The sequence below is a fragment of the Episyrphus balteatus genome, chromosome 2 (genome assembly GCF_945859705.1).
Source record: "Episyrphus balteatus chromosome 2, idEpiBalt1.1, whole genome shotgun sequence".
Taxonomy (NCBI): domain Eukaryota; kingdom Metazoa; phylum Arthropoda; class Insecta; order Diptera; family Syrphidae; genus Episyrphus; species Episyrphus balteatus.
Window position 1 is genome coordinate 13,538,790 of NC_079135.1, and position 19,672 is coordinate 13,558,461.

The 19,672-nt window shown below is 31.9% G+C and overlaps 1 protein-coding gene across 2 annotated transcripts in view; it reads right to left on the reverse strand.

The window, feature by feature from the left end:
- Positions 1–19,672, reverse strand: part of LOC129912689 (breast cancer anti-estrogen resistance protein 1) — an 82,419-nt gene that overhangs the window by 12,925 nt on the left and 49,822 nt on the right. For both annotated transcript variants that reach the window (XM_055991045.1, XM_055991046.1), the window contains exons 2-3: positions 13,683–13,826; positions 6,520–6,828 (exon numbers count right to left, since the gene is read on the reverse strand). In XM_055991045.1, the coding sequence (XP_055847020.1) occupies positions 6,520–6,828; positions 13,683–13,826 (453 nt within the window). The remainder of the gene's footprint in view (positions 1–6,519; positions 6,829–13,682; positions 13,827–19,672) is intronic.

The following is a 19,672-nucleotide window of genomic DNA, read 5'->3' on the forward strand; positions in this document are numbered from 1 at the left end:
AATTCCAGTGAAATATTTTTATCCAAAGAGAAAAAAAAAAAAAATTATAATTGGCGATGTGCCAATTTTTTTTTTTACAATAATAAATTGGAAGATGCATTTTTAGACATCAGGTAGGGATTTTTGTTTAGATTTAAAACAAAAATAAACAAAAACCAAACGAGAAAAAAAAATACACAATCTGAAAACTGTGTGCGGATGTTTTGTCAAAGAAGAAAAACAAAAAAGAAAAAGGCAAGCCGCCAGAAACCAGAATGTAAAGTTTAAAATGCAGGACGGACAATTTCGTTAAACTGTGTGTATAACGACATATCAAAATTCTAATAGATGGCGCACGTTTTTCGGTCTTTATTCTTGTCCATCAAACATACAAAACTATTAAATTTTTAAATGGTTATACAAAATTATGTTTTTGTTTTCCAAATAAATTTTAATAATCGAGAAGGTATTACATTTACCTTGTTTAATGTCAGAAATATATGTAAAACGCTACTTTAATATTTTGACAGCCAATGACATTGACCAACCTGTCAGTTATTTAGACAATAACTAAATATATTGTGTCCCGAAAATTCCACCTCCAAAGGGCTAGTTCTGAAAAAGCTCTATAAAGCTGAACACATTCACGATCATCAATAAAATTGTTTTCCTTAACAGGAACACGTCGACCACTTTAGCTCACCTGTCAGAATGAGATCGATTTTAGGTTTGTTTGTGTACTGTTTTGTTCACTTAAGCCCACCTGACAAAATGAAATCGATTTTAGGTTTGTTTGTGTAGGTACTGTCAATCTTATGAATTTTGACGTTTAGTGGAATTTTTAAGAATTAAAACAAGTTAACATGCAACAGCTGCCATCCCGCTTCTGCTACCAAAAGGTCACCTATGTCACCTTTGTGGCAATAAAAACTGTCAAATATCTGCACTTCTTCCTTTTCTCCCACAGTAAAAATGTTTCGCAACATTCAATAATGAAAACCAAATAGGTTCAAAATTTATTGGCAACATTTGTCACCATCAATATCACGCTTAACCTGCTGTATCCGTGCGAGTATCACCAAAAAGATAAGCATCAAATATATGTGCTGTAATAACTGTCAGAAACACATGCGAAAATCATGATACATATTTTATTAATTAATTATAAATTATATCAGACTGGCAGGCGGATTACGACGATGACAAGCGTTGCACAGCCACTTACATCTTACACGGCACGCTGCGAATTTGTATCTGGCAACATGAACGCAAATATGCGCAACAGCAGCAGCAGCACCATGCGATCTATATAGCTTTAGCATGGCTGTGACTGTGACAAATCCGTTCGCGCACAACACAAACTGACTCTCACTAAGTAGGGCAATCTCGTTTCTTGTATCTTTGTTTGTGGATAGATTGCAATTTGCAGACTCAAGTAAACAGCTTTTATTTGTTATTACCATAAATGTACCGAGAGTCAACACAGAGTTGTTGTTGTTGTTGTCGAAGTTTACTTTAAACGTCATCGTGCGGTGTACAAGAGAGTAACACTTGCCCGTGTAACTAGGTACACGCGCATTGGAACTTTTCCTTTTGCTCCCGGTAGCTACCAACCAGTGAGAAGTTTTTGAAATTGGAAGTAGTCCCGCATCGCATCGGTTGGTCCCACCGCAGGAGACAAGCGGCCTACTCACTTTTGGCCCAGCAAAAAAGAAACTAGTTTTTGGTTTGGTCCAAGTATACCCACAAATAACAACTCATTACTGTATTTGTAACCATTTTTAGTTTTTCCTTATTTGTTTCCAAAAAAAAAAACACCTTAAGTTGAAATTTTTGATGGAAGGCTTGAGATAAGCTCAACCTCCCATCATCTGTATCTGTCTGGTGTATCTCTGCCAATCGAAGTTATCGCGATTTGGAGAAATGATCCTAAATTCAAACTCTCTGTGGTGTGCTCTCTGCTGCCTCTGGTCGATTTAGATAGAGTTACATTTAACTAAATTTCTGCAATCTTGATCGTGTAAGGTAATAATAGCAATTGATTCAGAGAGAAAGATTCAAATATGGGTTTGTTTGTTTTAACGCCTGAGACCTCAAAGGCTGTGTTGTGTGAGTTTCTATCTATAGCAGGAGTGTGTAGGATTTGAAAGCAGCGGAAATGAAAAATCGAGGTGGGCTATAACGTTTGCCTACGCCTTAGGCTAGTAATAAGCAAGCTGGACTGCTTTTGCAAATAAACCAAAAAATATAAACGCAGAAACTCTTTTTAGAGTAAATATAGCAAATTAAGGGGTAATTTATTATGTTCGTTTGTAAATTGAGAGAAATGAATGGATGCAATTGATTTTGAATTAAAAGAAAATTTCCATAAACAAATAATAATCGTGTTAAGCTAATGCATATTACTGATTTTGGATACAGGTGCTGGCAATGGAAGACTTGAAGAAATAGATTTTATCACGCAGTTTGCTTGAGGTATAATATGTGTATAAACGAAACCTATAATTCGCTTTTAACTAGAAGAAAATTGTATTGCGTTTATGAATAAGAGAGAAAGGGATTTGAGATTTTCCAACTGAAAACTTAATTTTAACAAATGTCACTTAATGCAACTGAAAGTCATTTAAGTTTTAATGAAGATTACTAACAAATATCTAAGAAAATTCAGAACTAAATGCCATTTTTCATTTGACATTGCAAACTTCATTTTGACATTTATGTTGACTCAAAAATTTTATCTCACTGTAGGAAAAACTTTTTTGTAGGCAGACATTTAGTCAAATTTGATTTCAAGAATACTTTACAGCGCGGAATAAAAGCGTTTACATCATTCTGATCCAGAAATAACTAAACTGTTATACTGTTATACAAACAGTTAAGCCAGCGCAGTTACTTCCTGCTGTACATGAGAAAAAGGTAAAAAAGGCTGATCGCTATACTATCTCTTTTAAACGTGAAACTCTCTACTTTGATGAATCTGGAATTCGCTTTCCTTTGTGGAAAACACGTATTTATTCAAATGAAAAGAATTTTTTAAAAATGTTGTATCTGTCGTTTCATCAGAGCTATGGGTTATGGTTGCCTTTTTTGAAATTTTCTGCCACTTTTGAATGTCTATTTGTCACTATGAAGTTCAAGTGAGAAAGTATCACAGAAACTTCAAAATAAGTCTGAGCATTAAGGACAATGTGAACACTGTCTAATAAGTTTGGAACTGAACATTTTTCACTGAACACTAAATCATTTTTGCCAGGTCTACCTCAATGAACAGACTTTTAGCATTCAAGTTATATTTCTAATGTAATAAGACCCTTAAATAAAGTTTTCTTTCGCAAAACGATTTTTGCAATTTCAAGTTATACATATATTAGAGGGTGCGAATATGTCAGTTTGGCAACAGATGTGAAGTGTCCCTCATTAGAATCTAACAAACGACAAAGAAGTACACAAAAAAATCTGTTTGTTTACATATTTGCCAAGCCAACCGTCATCTTGTCATCCCCTTGAGATGGTTTATCAACATGAAGAATAATAGCGGCACACATTTTCCCTACATAGTAAACAATGTTCCAATCAAAATGGAATACAACGAAGAACGCTTTGCGACACACAATCCATCCAACCATCATCATCAGTTAACCATTCAGCCACCACCCTCTCAAATCGAAATAGAAGTTGTTGACATTTTTTTTTTGCGGTGTTCCTAATGTCCTACTGTCCTGATTTCTGTGCAAATATACCCTTCCCCTGTCGTCACACAGTCACATCAGAATTTCAGAGTATTCAATTAAATTTTCACCACAATAGAATTGAATTAATAAAAAAAAGTTTAAAAAAAAGTGTTGAAATATGAGGAAGTTGACAAGTATCCTGTCAAAAACTAAACATGGATTAGCAAAAATAACAGGATACGTTTATGTGTTTAGCCAAATGACAATGCAATGCCGTATGGTGTCAAATACTCTCGTGCTTGACGCGCGAACGGAAATGGAGGGTTTAAAGTTATATTTTTTTGTTCAATTCTTTCTTCGTTTTTCGAAATTGGCTATTGAAAGGGATCATTAAATGTGTAAGGATCCCTTTTTTTTTCATTCTCTTCCTATTTCAAAGGTTGCATATTGCCTATACTCCTTTGTATCCTTTGGGAGTTGTAAGAAATGCAATTTATTGTTTGACTGAATATCTATTTCGATCTCGAAACATCTGCCCTTGAAAGTAAATTTATCAGTTATGTAGGTATGTTTGTTTTCTAAAGAAAGAGAAAGAGGAAATTGGTAAATTGTAACCCAATTTCTTAACACACTTCATTAATTTATTTGAGTGCACATAAGAAATTAAAACCAGTTGTTGTTAGAGGGTTCTATAAACAACACAAAAGCAAATTTGAAATATTATATTATGCTTTATGCAGAATGCAGATGTCAAATATGACACTTAAACGAAATTCGAGTTCGAATCAAAGCAAATAAAAAAAGTTTGTTTGAATTTTTTTTTATTTGAAATGCAACCAAATGACTATTATGTAAACTTCCGATGTTTGACAGTTTTTTTTAGAACATGATCATTTAACAATACTTTAGATGACTATAGGAACAAGTTCTTCAACTATCTACTGGTTGTTGATTCAGTTTCATTTCACTTCAGTGGAATGGAATGTGTCATATCTTTTTCTTCAAATGCAACAATAAATTATTGATTTTGTTTGTTTGTATAAATGGAATTGTGTTTGGAATACGTAAGTTCATTAATAAATTTATAAATTCATTAACGTATTTACATAAATTGGTTAATTGAAATAGAACGATTCTACTTGTTTGTATTTCAGCTAAATTATAAAATTATTACTAAGCAAGTTCTATAGCAGAATAATAAAATTAATTTGCATAAAATTTATAAGAAACGAGCCATACAATTATTATTAGATAATTCATATTCCAATGAAAATGTCATCATTTATAGTTTTCATTGCACGTGTCAAATAAGAGTTTTAATTGGAGTGCGGAAATATTTTTTTTTAACGACTGTCTATATTGTGTTCGTTTTTTTATGTTTGTGATCAAAATATTTTGACAGATCAAATGTATTCCTACTAATTTGCATCACAAACAGTTCTATTAGAAGAAATTGTAGCATTAGGCGCGTTCCATTAGCGGTGGTGGAATACTCATGTGTAGATCTAGTACTAAAATAATGAACACATGATCTTCTGCTCAGGTAAATAGTTGGCAGTACTATATTTCTACTCATGAGTAGACTACCACCATCAAAAGAACGCAGCCATTAGTAAAGAAGCGGCCAGGCAGTTCATAGTTTAACAAAGAAAATTTAAATGCAAACTGCCTTACCATCATTTTGGCTGTGAATACTTCATTTTTATGTTTAGGGACGGCAAGGCAGTTCTCAGTTTTGTATTGGAAGTGTCACTTCTATTATCGACCACTAAAGTGCCACTTACTCGACCGTTAAAGTGGTCCTAAATGTTTTATGAATTTATGTGGAAACGTATATGCACTACCTTACCCACCCTGGACCTTGGACCTGGCAGTTTTCTACAGTGTGTAGTGTAGTGTCAGATTCTACTACGAAGAATTTAAACTCTACTTCGAAAAAGTTGAAAACAACAACAATGCTTGAATATTTTTGTTGTTTCTGCAAGCAAAAAAAAAAAATGACAAATATAAATGCGTAAAAATTCCAAATCTACTACTACTTATTAAAAATAAGTGAAAAACTCTGTCATTTCTTAAATTTTTAACGTCTTTCTCACGACCTTAAATATCACAAAACTAACCCCTGTAGAGACCTCTCCAAAAAATAATCACTTCAGACAGCCCAGAGAAAATCGATTTAATAATCTTGATTGAGATAAAAATTTCTCTTTCACTGCAACAACAAAAATAAAAACTTAATTTTGTCCATCACAAAACCTCATTGCCGCCGCTGGCTGTGCTGGCGGTAGGTACAGGCTGGTAGCGAGTAAACAAATAGGTTCGACAACAAAGTAATTAACAAGCCCCAACCGGACTTTATGTCCATCATAAGCGCATGACCGTCTTATTTCACTTATTTTTACTTAAGAAAATAAACGAAAATAAAAAAAAATAAAATAAATGCTGTGATAAGTTCATCAACTCTTGAGTTTAGGAGTCAGGGTATAGAGGTAGACGACAATGAGCTCAGCCATCAAGTTCATGCTGCATGCAGCAGCCAGCAGCACAGTGATGATGATCTTAAAGCTTTGTCAGAGTTTAAAAATAAATTTTATTTTATTACCTAAGGTTTAAGAGTATCATCATCACGAAAACGTCGATGATAGCGACGCAAGCGGTGAGTCGGGGAAGTTATTATTACTTTTTTTTTTCTCTCTCTACAAATTAATTAACTCCTTTTCCTGTTTATCTTTTTTTTGTTTTGCAAATTTAATGAATGTGCTTTGTTTTGCATGTATACAGTGAACGAAAGATATAATTCGCGGGCTTAGAGATATGCATGCATAGTTTTGAGTAAAGACAGTACAGAGAAGCAAGATGAGGTAATTACCTTGTGCGGCGTTGTATGCCACGACCTTCTTTTGCTTTGACTCTTCTGATGTTGGAATTGATGCTGGATGTGTTGCTGTTGTTGTTGCTGCTGTTGATGTTGATGCTGCTGGTGCAATGATGATAATTGGTTCTGGGTACAGCCGCTTATGATTGAAGAGTTCTCATAGATTTCCGACGATGATATCGAACTGTTGAGTGTCGCTGTTGATGCGCCCAATGATGGACACGGTGATGAGGCTGGCGATGGTGAAAAGCAACCAGAGTCATATGAGTTGATTATACGTAAACGATTTCCTGGACAAATGCCCTGTAATAAGAAAGAGAAACACATTAGATTATAGAGAAGGAAAAGCTATACGGTGAGAGTGAGATCAGATAATAGGTGTATGTAAGATTTAAGATATCTTATCGGTGTGTAATTGAAAAATTGTATTTTTATTATTTTATTTAAAAGGAGGTCTTAAGAGAGAAATTGAATATATAAGATTCTTAGCGTGTCGAAGAAATGCATATTATTTTAATAAGAGTGTAAGAGTTTGAAATTTTCTTTATATGTATTCAGTTATAGGTGTCGCTGGACAAGTTTATAGAAAACGAGTTTAAAGAAAACTAGCTTTAAGGGGAATACGCCTCGTTTTGTTAAACAGTTTGTTTATATCAAGTTAATGATGTGTAGTTAAGGCAGAAATTTTAACACTTTTATCTTGCATTATGTAAGTAGAAAAAGAAGGTAATTAATTTTTAAGAAAAACCTTTCGGCTCCAAAGTTCCTGAGGAACAACTCACATAAAAATGCTAAAAGTGTAGGTGAACTGGGTCATCCAAACGTCAAATGTCATTTTTTCATGGTGTTCACATTGGACTCACTCCGTCGACTCATTTTTAAATTGGTGTTCACGGAGGCCAATGTGAACACTGTCGTTATGAAAAAATAAAAATAAAAATAAACGAATACAATACAACTTTTTTCTACTTCGCTCTGAGATTTAAAATGTCAAAAAATGAACTATGTTATCCTCAACGACAGGTCGGTAATAGAAATTCTAACGAAAGGGATAGATTTTTTGCATCTGTCAAAAATGTTCTTACTTCAGTAGGTAACCTCTAACTCGCTAAAGTTATTAAAATTCAACCCTAACAATAGGATGACCTCGCAGTCTCGCACTGATAGGTACAAGATTAGAAATACAAAAACGTCATGATATTTCGCAAACTGTGATATTATCATTCTTGAACTTGAAAGTAATCGAGATAACTTTTCAAGATACGATTTTTTCGAGATCAAAATTTCTTATCAGATATCTTCAGACCACATTGATATGAAAAAACATTTCTTAAGATTCAAAGGTCTCAAAATAATAATTCGAATTCGAGGAAAGATATCATCAACAATCATTGTGATATTGTGACTTGATACTGCGATAAATGTGCAAAAAAAAAAAAAATAAACAAAAATCAGTAAAAAAAAATATCATAAATGCGGGTATATTTATTTATATCGAAATTACAAATCAAATTTCAAAACGAGCAGCAAATAGGTATACAATTTCACGATCATTGATCGCGCCCTCTATAAACAATATAAATTTTTTAGTCGCATTCAGACAAACGTCAACTACTACATTAATTACAGTACCATTGTTGTATGTTTACTGTATTCGCCATTATTTGTGCTGTCGCTGACATTTTGTCAAACGGAAGCTTACAAAAAAAGAGTTGCTGGTTTGTTGTGTCAATAAAATGCCGACATGCAGAGTTGGTACCCGTTTTTTTTTCACCTCTAAAAACCCCCTTAAAAAAACTACATAACAATGTCGACTATACTTGAGGAATAATAAAATAAAAATTCTTTTGTACTTTGCTCCAATAAACAGACAAACGATCGCTTTTTTAAACACAAACTGGGCGGGCAACCGTACAACATAGTCGGAGAGATCTCATTGCGCACGATTGCAAACTGAGCTACGCGCGGTCAAAATAGATTAATGGTGTACTTCAGTTATTACCATGTCTATTGTCACAGCATAAAAAAAAAAAACAAAAATAAACCTATAACTATACGGGTTCATGGACTTGATCTTATAACAAATGGTTTGTCTCCAAGAAAAGCAATTTTCATCAATTGAGAGCGCGAATATTTTTGCTTGAATAGCAAAAACCTAAACTAGCTAACCTAAACGTAGTGTATACTGGTGTGTATGACGTGCGAATTGATTAATTGATCCGGAGACATACGATTTTTGCCAGTTAGACTGCCCACCACCATCATCACCACAATCACCGGAATGTCAGTCTTTATAATAAAAAAATTCATTTTCCCCCCTCAAGTTAGTTGACTTTGGGTTAATTGTCTTGATTGAAAGTTTCCAAGCAATTTTAATTAGCTCCTATAACAACGTGAGTTGGCAAGCAAAATTTGAGTAAAAACTAGATCACAATGAATTGAATTATTAATTTGTTTACGATTTGTTTGTTTTTTCAATCTTTCAATGAAATGGTCAGGCAATATGGTTTCCATTAAAATATTGAAAAATGCGTCTACTTGACGGAATTTAGAGCAAAAGGGAAATGACTAAATTGAAAAACAAAATTAGCTAGAAATATCATAGTGGTTAGGAAATTGGCATGGATTTATTATCGATGGAGACTGATAAATAGCCATGACACATATCAAAAAAACAATTTTTAGTAAAATTGATCTTTGAATGTTTTGATTTACAATGGAAAACGCTCTGTTTTCCAAATTACGAAGGCACTCAAACAGATCTGGATGCAGAGTAGTTGAAGCGTTGGTTGAATTTCTGAACGTCATCATACGCTTTACATCTCTTAACACTACCTTACCTTCAATGCCTCAGTTCTTGCAACTGTTATACATTGGTGGTGTAAATTGGAACTAAATAGAACATAACTGATTTGCATCAAATAGCAATTCAGCTTATTCTTCATTTCATTAGCCGAAAACTAAAACGTGCGTATGGCGTATACGTGATATTTTTTTAGTTTTTTGTTTTGTTTCGTAATTTAAGGGTAAATCCACGAGTTATGGGTCGCTCAAGTAAAAACAAAGTTCTTTTAGGCTAAATCACGAGTCACATGTCGGTCAAACCACGGTTTTTCCCGTTTAAATCATTAATTGGAATATATCATCGATGTGGATCTGACAAAACGAGTCAACAAAAAAAAGAAAATTTACTTACAATTTAATAATTACAAAATTTTAACTCAGTAGGTACTAAAAAGCCATAATTATAACTTCCCTTTCTAAAATGTTTAAAGAAATGTTTTAACATAAAATATGCCACTTTGAATCCGAAAATAATCATAAATTAGCATTTTAAATAATGGAATTAAAAATAAGTACCGAGCTTTTTTTTAATTAATAATAATGAAAGAAAATGAAATCCTTTTTCTTAAATTTATTCACTTTCATAATTTCTTTTTCTTTCTAAAGAAAAAAAAAAAATAAATAAATCGATTATCTTGTCCTATTTTGAAGTAAGTACTGGAATTACATAGAAAATAAAAAAAAAACGACAAAAAAAAAAAACAACCCCTAACAATATCCTTTTTGCAATTCAAAACAAACAAGCCCCACAGCACAGTTATTCATGATTAAACTCCAACAATGCATCCATGTTCAATGGAAAGTTCTCTAGATTCTCAAGTATACCTATATACTTCTATGTTTATAATTTCTTCTACAAGTCTTCTCTGCTTTCATTCGGTTCATACTCTTTTTAAGCCATTTAATTTCACCCCCATATTTCTATACCTACCTACCATCACCATGTAACCATCATTTCACAAAGTCACGTGTTTTGGCTTTAAATCTAAAATATCATCGAATCCGGGTTTTTACTGCAAAATTTAACATAAAGTTGAATAATGTTTTTGTGCGCTGACAACATCCTGTACATGAAGAATAACGATAACGAACGACGTAGAACGTTCATAGATGAAGAAGACGAACGAAGAAATATTTAGGATTACAACGCATAAGGTTTAATATTAAACTTGTTCAGTACGTCTAAAGGAAAAGAGTACCTATATATTTTTTCTGTTGATACCTTCTTGAAATTTGAACTAGAAAAGGGTGTTTAAAAATTAATTATATTCTATATAACAGTTTTCATTTTAAATATATACTTTATTTTTTGTTAAAAGGGATTTAGTGCAATTTTGACATAAGATACCTATAAGTTTAGGGATGGTAGTGTAGTCCTTATCCTTACATGAGAAATGTCACTTAAGTTTCCAATATCGGTCTTGCCACCCCGATAAACAATTTTGCTTCTATAAAGCTTTACAGATGCTACTGTTGCTTCTGTAAAGCATTATGGGACCAAAATTGTTTGTAGGGACATTCTGGACATAAAGGTAAATTTTAATCACGACTTAATCTAAGGAATGGTAAGGCAGTTCATTATTTTATAAAAACTGTTATATAACAACACCACATTATCGACAATGTGGGGGGGGGGGGGTGAATTAAAACAAAAAGAATTCATTTGCAATAAAGAATATAGAACTACTTTGCATCACAAAAAGGTCTGTTATAGAGTTGATGCATTGTAGATAAGGTAGTGTTTTTTTTTTAATTAGGAAACATTTGAAAAACATAGAATATAACCTAGCTCACCCTGTAACAAAAATTTTCCATATCAATGAAAATGTAATGTTTCATACATAAAATAATATATTTCATGTTTCACATAGAAGAAAATTACCAAAAACCTTACCTATACAGAAAAAATAAAACAATGTAACGTGCCTTCCAGTTCGAATTACCGTTAAACAAAACAAAAAAAAAAAAAACACAACAAATTTTTACGACATCACGAAAATAGGAAAATATCATTCTTGCTGTTTTACATTGTTGTATTTTGTGTGTTACGTTACAACAGAAACTCACTCTGTTAGGTTATCCTTTTTATTCTGTCACAGAAAATTAAATTTTTATAGCTACAAATCATCATGAATCTAAAATTTTGTTTTGGGGGAATTTTGTGTACGGAGGTAAAAGTTCTGTTCTTTTATTATGTTTGTATGTAAAATGACGACACAAAATTTTTTGGATAAAGTAAATTGCTGTTCCGTTTTGTAGGTAATAAACTTTTTCTATAAAAAATCAAAAGTTTATTATGTAAATCCTTCAAAACAAAAAAATAACCTCCAGGATGTAAAGTAGAGACTGAAAATTTCCGCAAATATGATACTACTTTTTGAAAACATAAAAAAAAGGACGCATGTGGATGTTATGACTTTTGAAGTAACAAAAGTTGTGTAAAGAAGAAATTCCAATTGAATTATTAAATTATTTAAATATGAATGATAAAAGAATTTTTTTTTATTTTTGGGAAAATATGGAAGCTCAACAGGATGTGGTAATGTAGTTGTATAAAATATAACAATAGCTTGTAGGTAATTCAGTTTGTTCTTTTTATGCCACTGAATTATTGTGGTTGACATTTTTTTTTGGTGGTAGTTGGTATTCAAATTTGAAAGTTATTATAATTCGTAACCATTTTCATGTTTTTTTATAGGTAATCATTTTACAAGAAAAAATTGCATTAATTTCCAATTTGATCTGGTGACTTTATTTTTCCAATGAAAAACATTAATTGTCTTGACGAAAGAAGAAAAAAGTCATAGATATTATTTGACATCTAATTCGTTAAGATTGTCAATTTATAAATTGATAAAACTAATAACGATTACGATATCTGAGTGTATTTTGGGTTAGTTCTGTTCGTTTACTAAATTAATTAAAATGAGATAATCTGTCAGAAGATTGCATTAACATTAAAAAACTTGAAGTGTTGACTGTGAACCAGCGCTTAATCTCAACATTCTGAAAGCAAATACAAAAATTGACTGTTATACTTAACAGACAAAATTGTTATACAAAGTGCATTCGCTTCACCGATCTATACCTACAAAACAATGGACAGTGGATTTCCTTCAAAGTATAACAGTTTTACAGCTCTAATTGAAGATGATCTTAGCTCTTAACTGTGAACCGTACTTAAACTCCACTTTCTGAAGGCACATACAAAAATTAACTGTTATACTTAGCACAAAAATTTTGTATTGTCTATGCAAAAAATCCCGAAGGATGCTTAAAAGTTATCTAATGGAAATAATAACAGGCCGATACAATAATGGAAGTTATCGTAAAAAAAGTTCATGTTCACCACAAATTATTTTCAATAAACTTTTTAGCAAGGATAATTTAACAAAGAAATATATGACGGTTTTTTGCCCTGTTTCCTTTCAAAGATAAATGTAACATTTTAGGTATATCCGCTTCTACCGTTATACACATTACACACATATAACAATTTTTAAGGGGGATGAAATAAATTTTGTGGAAAAGGATTCCAGTGACCATTTAAATTCTCTTAGCAGAATCTCTCATATCATCATAAATTTATTACAACAAACAGTGTTTGCCTGGTTCTAAGGCAAGCAGTAAATCTTCGTCAGTACTTCAAGGTTTACATAAAAATTTTTGTTTTAAAGGAGCTCTTTTAGAAAGAAGTCCTTCTACTATGCGGGATAGGTTCTTCTTGCATCACTGTTATAAATATGGCTTTTACCACATCTAACAAGAATAAACTGTAATCATGCTACATCATCATCATCATCTCGCATAAAAGGATCCTTCAGACTCCTGTTTTGTTATGATGGAAGTTTTATATATTTTTTTTGCTTGTTTTTTTTTTTTTTCATTTACTCCTGGTGTTCTTAAGTGGCTGGGTTTTGCCTTTTTCTATGTATATATGTGTTTATTATGAGTTTCTTTTAAGATGGTATAGGGTATAATTTGTCGACTCTAGGGAAGGGCTGGTACGAACGACGAAGAACATTGCGACCATGGAAATGGAACACATAAGTCAAGAGCCTTTCAAGTTGACTCCCAAAGAAGGGAATCCAAATGTAGGTAAAGTACTTATGCCTGCAATAATGACGATGGGAAGTGAAAATCCAATTAATTGTCAGAAAGTGAGAGGAAAAATATATAAAAGATCAACGCCATTTATTTCATAGCTCGAGGCAAACTTATCTCCTCCTTGCACTTAAATTAACTTAAGATATATATAGACTCTCAGATATGCTTGGTGATATTTTATTTTACATATATAATCATATAATTACCTGTCGGCCACGAACCGTACACAGCCACCATCCTTCACAGCCGTCAGAATCTTGTTCGATGACAGTCAGGATGTCACCTTTTTTAAATGCCAATTCGTCAGGGGTGTCAGCTAGATTATCATAAATAGCTTTCGCGTAAATTTTCTGTAAAAAAAAAATAAAAATTTGAGGTTAAAAATTGAATTATAACAACTAATCGATTTTTGTTTTTTTTTTTGAATGAGATTAAAAATAATTGATTCTTGATTATAATTAAAAGCTGTATTTTAAAATAGAATTTTATCAATGGATGCTTTCAAAAACAATCTCCTCATCAATTTTGATTGACATTTTAATGATGAAATATATATTTGTATTTAATTAAAAAAATGGTCAATAGCTTTCAAAGACAGTTTATGCTTTATTAAAACTTCAATTTAACATTGTTAGTTAGTCTCCATTGACCAAAATTTACCTAAAGGTTTACCTATTCATAACATTTGTAGGGATTTTCCATCATAACAAGTACATATACCTACTTGGGATTCAATATACATTATCTTTCAATCAAATAAATAAAGTTGAACATTTGTGTAAACATTCAATAATGACTTGTATACAAATTTATTCATTTACTCAATCGATTGAAAGATGACTCATGAAATTCTATATAAGGAAGTCCATATTGTACCAAATATAAACGAAAATAATTGTCAATTAAATGAATGTTGTATTCAATTTACAATGATTATGTACCTACAAAGGTATTCCGGTACCTTTTTCGAATATAGGTTTGTTTATACATCTTAGTTCAACGAAACAATATTAAAATATTGTTATTCTTCATTCATTAAATTGAAGGGTTTTCCCAGTTAAATTAACCTGTTTCTAAGATCATAAAAAAATTATTTAAGTAGATGTATTCATCTTACAACTCAAATCATTTAAGTTTTAATGAAATTGTAATTAAATTAACGTTTTATAACAGATTATAACAGTTTTTTTTTATTATTATTGAAACAAACAGAACTAACTGCAATTTTGTTTCCACTTTTAAGAGCCATCCCAAAACAACGACAAAAAAATGCTACCGCGGCGTTATTGTATAAAATAAATCGACATCGGATCCTCGACGTTCAGGTGTGGAGTTCTTTTTCATTCAAAAACGATGTCGTTGGTAGCCCTTTGTTTGGAATGACCTTTAAAAAGTGCAAACAAAATTGCAATTAGTTCTTGTTTCATTTGTAAAAAAAACGTGTTATAATCTGTTATACTGTTGCTTAAAAACCCTAACCTTAAACTGGTTAAATTTACCCACCCAGAGATTGAAGATTATTTCAAAATTTTTATGAAGTGCCATAGTAACATCTTTATTTTAGCTACGAATAAGTATTTGGATAGTTTTCTATCTGCGTCAAATAAATTTTGTTCCACTCATTTACTAAATAATTTGTGTTGCCACAAACCGTTTTTATTTAACAGACAGTATTAAAATAAAATGAAACACGTCATGCGAAAAAATCTGTTTATCTTCATAAAATATGGATTTCTATAAACAACATTGTATTCAAGGTTACACCAGTACGAAAAAACTTTTATGTCGCACGTAGAACTTCCATCTATATTTGATTTAATTTCACATGTAGATATATAGCTGGTATTTCCCATAAGCAAATTTGATCGATAAAACTCATTTAAACGTCAATAAGATATGAGTAAACTTACGATAAGTACTTTTGCACCCACCATATTACAGTCATTGCTAACGAAAATGTTTGCGCTAACATTTTCCACGAAAAAATTATGAACGCATATTATTATTTTCAGAATTTACAAGTGCATATCTTGGTACTACTTCAGACTGCAAAAGTGACGGATATCAAAAGTTAATAATAAATAAAGCTTTACCTCACGTACGCATTTTGAATTGTGTATTTTTGCCAATAGAATAGGTAGATTCTACTTTATCTTATCTTTTCATACAAAAGTAATTCCCCTTTAGTTTATCACAATAACTAAACATGATATAATTTATCACATGATAAGATAAACTTTATGATATTTCATTTTGCAAAATGAAAACGAAGAGCAAATATAGACATTTTATATGTCAAAATTTATAAACATTTTCGGAACGCTGTTTTTCTGCTTGGAGGAAAGACGTGATCATTCTGTCATTTTGCAGAATCACGATAACCACCAAAATAAGGTTGTCATCACCATATCTTCGTTAGGTTTATGACATTGTGTCATAAATTCTGCGTCGCAATTTCAATTTTACTTAAGTTATTTGCTTACCGGAAACATTTGCTAATTAGATACTTTTTTTCTTACAAAAAAAGAAACAGTGTGTTTGTTTTAATAACAATTTCAGAGCATGTCTGTTATTTTTATAAAAAGATCATAAAAAAACTATACATTTATGGGGTAGAGGTTTATATAAAAGATATCTGTGTAAACAATCATTTCGATTTATGATTCCATTGGAAGATTGTCACGTGTGTCAAACAAATGTTAATGTTTAGCATTTTTTTTTGTTTTTGCTTGCAATTTTGTTTTTGTCTGCAATAAATAAATCTATCATAATCAGTCGTGGAGCCGACAACATTTTAAAAATGAAGACCACACAGACTTGACATTTTTCAATCGCGCATCAGGTTTATTGACGGGATGCGTTTACACTACGTTTATTTGTTTTGTTTTTCTAGCGGATCGACGACGACGACAACGCAACACCGACGACTTGATGTCGCGTCGTTGTCGTCGATCAGTAGTTGATTTTGTACAGATACCAACCAGCTGTCATTTTGCAGATCAAAAAGATGCGTCGCCATAGATATGAGAGTGAATATGGAACGATTTTTTTCCATTGCATGACAGATGGTCTAAGCTTTTTCTTTCTTTTTTTTTGTGACATTTAAACTGTTTTTCTTGTTTGAAACCATTTAACACGCATAGAAAGGTTAGATTCAGAAACTTTTAAGAAATGATGTTGCTTAAAATTTACGACTATAGGGGGGTTCACATTGACTAACTTACCGGACAGACCAGCCACCACTTGGTCTGATCTGATGCTAATTTGATAATGTGAACACCCATCCGACTGCCTGTCCGGTTTGCCGGATGGTTTTCAAAAAATTTTGATTTTTTGATTGTCGGACGGACATGTTAGTCAATTGAACGACATGTCTGTCCGGCAGACAGTAATAATCCATTCTCTTGAATTTGAGAGCAGAATAGGCGAAAGATACATTAAAAATAAGATGAAAAATGGGGTTTGATGAAAATTGTCTGATGAGTGTGAACGAAAAATATAATTCAGCCATCAGGCCAAATGACAATCGGTCTGTCCGGTAAATTGGTCAATGTGAACCCCCCTTATTACGCACATTAATGTTAGACATTTCATATGGAGGAAGAAAGTTTATGTTAAACAACACGTGTGTCTAAGTAGACATTAATGTTTTTGTTGGGTTGTTTAAAAGGTTTTCTTTTTTTAAGAGCACTAAAGGTTAGGGTTATATTTCGGTGAACTTACAGTGGCAAGTGTGTGTAATATCAATGTTTGGCAAGATAGTTAAAAAAGAAAATAACAATAGCAAAGATGTCGAATAGTATAGTGCCATGCCAATTGACTCAAGATGCAATCTTTAAAGTTAAATTGATTTATAGAGTCAAAGAAAACTCACAAAAAACATTAAAAACGTTGTTTTAATGTTTTTTCTATTAAGTAACGGAACAGAACCAAAACATAACAAATTTTCTGATTTAAAACTTTTAAGCAAATTATCAGAATTGTTGTGCGAACACGCCTTAAAGTTGGGCTTCAAAGCTAGACGTCAGATTCTACTTCGAAGAAGTTAAATTGTTGTTTTTGCTTGTCGTGAAATATTTCCTACATACAAGAAACGGAAATTATAAATGTGTAAAAAGAAACAATTTAAGTCAATCAATGGTACTTTGTTCATTTGAAAAAACGGAAAGAAACGTTTTGTTTATTTTTGACAGTTGTCAAAACAGTTGTATTTAAACTGAGTTTGAGAACACTCTTTAAGCAGGTTAGCCTCAAATCTAAACGAAACAGAGAATTTCATCACTATTGCTGCGGTTTGGTTTCTTCGATTTGGTTAATCTCGGTCACAGGTAGGTATAATGGGTTGGCACAGCAAATATCAAGTAGAGCACCGGTAAATATCAAGCATTGCAGCGATAAGTATCAGGTAAGTATCAAAGGCTAGCCTGGTATATATCACTGTTTTCATCACAGGCTGCTCTAGTAATTATCACTGGTTGCCAAGACAAGTAACAGGGGTTGTTCAGGAAAGTATCGCGGGCAGTCCTGTTTAGTATCACAGATGGGCCTAATAAGTATCATGGGTTCCCATGAAAAGTATCACAGGTTATTCCAGTAAGTATCATAGCTTTCTCTGTAAGTATCAAGAATTGCACCAGAAAATATGATGAGTTTTTGTGATAAGTATCATGGACAGACCAGGTAAGTATCACTGGCTTCTGCGTCAAGTATTACAGGTTGCTGCAGCAGGTGCAAGTATGAAGGATTATTTCGGTTAGTATAACGAGTTGTCTTTTGAGTATCACAGGTTTCCTTAGTTTTTTTTTTCGTTTGATCTTAGTGAATAAGTTTTCATATAGTACAGTTAAATGAAAGCAAGAAAATCATTTGTTTGAACGTTAGTATAAGAGTGACTGCACGCTCCATGTAATACCTCACTTTAAAATCAATCGAATGCATTCCAGGCTTGAGTAAAAATAGATTTTCAATTACTGACATTAGTGCATGCATACAGTGAGAAAGTGAAAGCAGAACCTTAAATCGTATAGGTAAGGAAAATACATTTGCATGAAATCGATTTCATATCAAAACCAAATCGATTTCACTCTTTTGTGGTTATGTTTTATTTCCGATTAACTTCATAATGTGCATTTTGACCTGAAAATCAATCTACCTATCAAAGGAAGTGCATATTGTTAGTACTTGAATGTAATGAATACCTAATACTTTTCTTAAAACAAAATTTCAGTAATTCAGTAGCTTCAACCACACCATAATTTCTATAATAAATCGACACCTAGAGTTGGTACACGATCGATATCTGTTTTATGTTTGTTTTAATTTTTTTTTTTTTGACATCCATATAGTGATCATGGTTGATCATTATAGTGGATATAGAGATAAATCTTTGATTATAGATGAGGATTTCATTGCTCCATCAAAATGTATATTATTGTAATTGTTTACAAACCACTTCAAGAAGAGAAGAGAAAATAATTAAAACTAAATATACATAAATGCGAAGTGAGTAGTAGTTCAAAGAAAAACGACTATAATATCCATTGCGCACTCTGTAATGGAAAAAGGAGGTCATATGAAAAAAGAAACATGTTGGATTGGTTTTTAAATGAATGTTTGATTAAGTAGAGAGATATCTAGATGAAGTAGATTATATCTACATCACACAGTGTCTTTCTCACTTGTATATAAGAGAAATCAAAACAAACAAATATTCATTTAGAAGATCAATGCGATCGGAAATATCTGTATCCATAAATTGTTGACAGATGATATTTTTTGAAGGAAAAAGATGAATTCATGAGCTTTGATCTTGGAATGAGACGAGTGCACTTATCCTTCAAATTCACTCTGTTTCAAGACAAAGATATTTTCGAAACTATTTTCCCAAAAAATTCTTAAACACAATGAAATGTCTAAATCCAATCGAAAACATAAAAACAATTTAAATTTTGGGATAAGGTCAAGTGGAACCTCAATTACCCAAAATGCCAACGTCATAAGAATGTAAATACTTATTTTATTTTGAAAAATACCACAAATCAGAAATACTGATAAATATACAAATTCAAAAACCATCTATCTGCATTGGAAAATACTAAAAAAAAAAAACAAAAAATACTTAAAAATACAACACTTCATTTTTTTTTGTTTTGTTTTCATTTAAATGTTAACTGATAAATGTTGAAGTTGTTTTTTT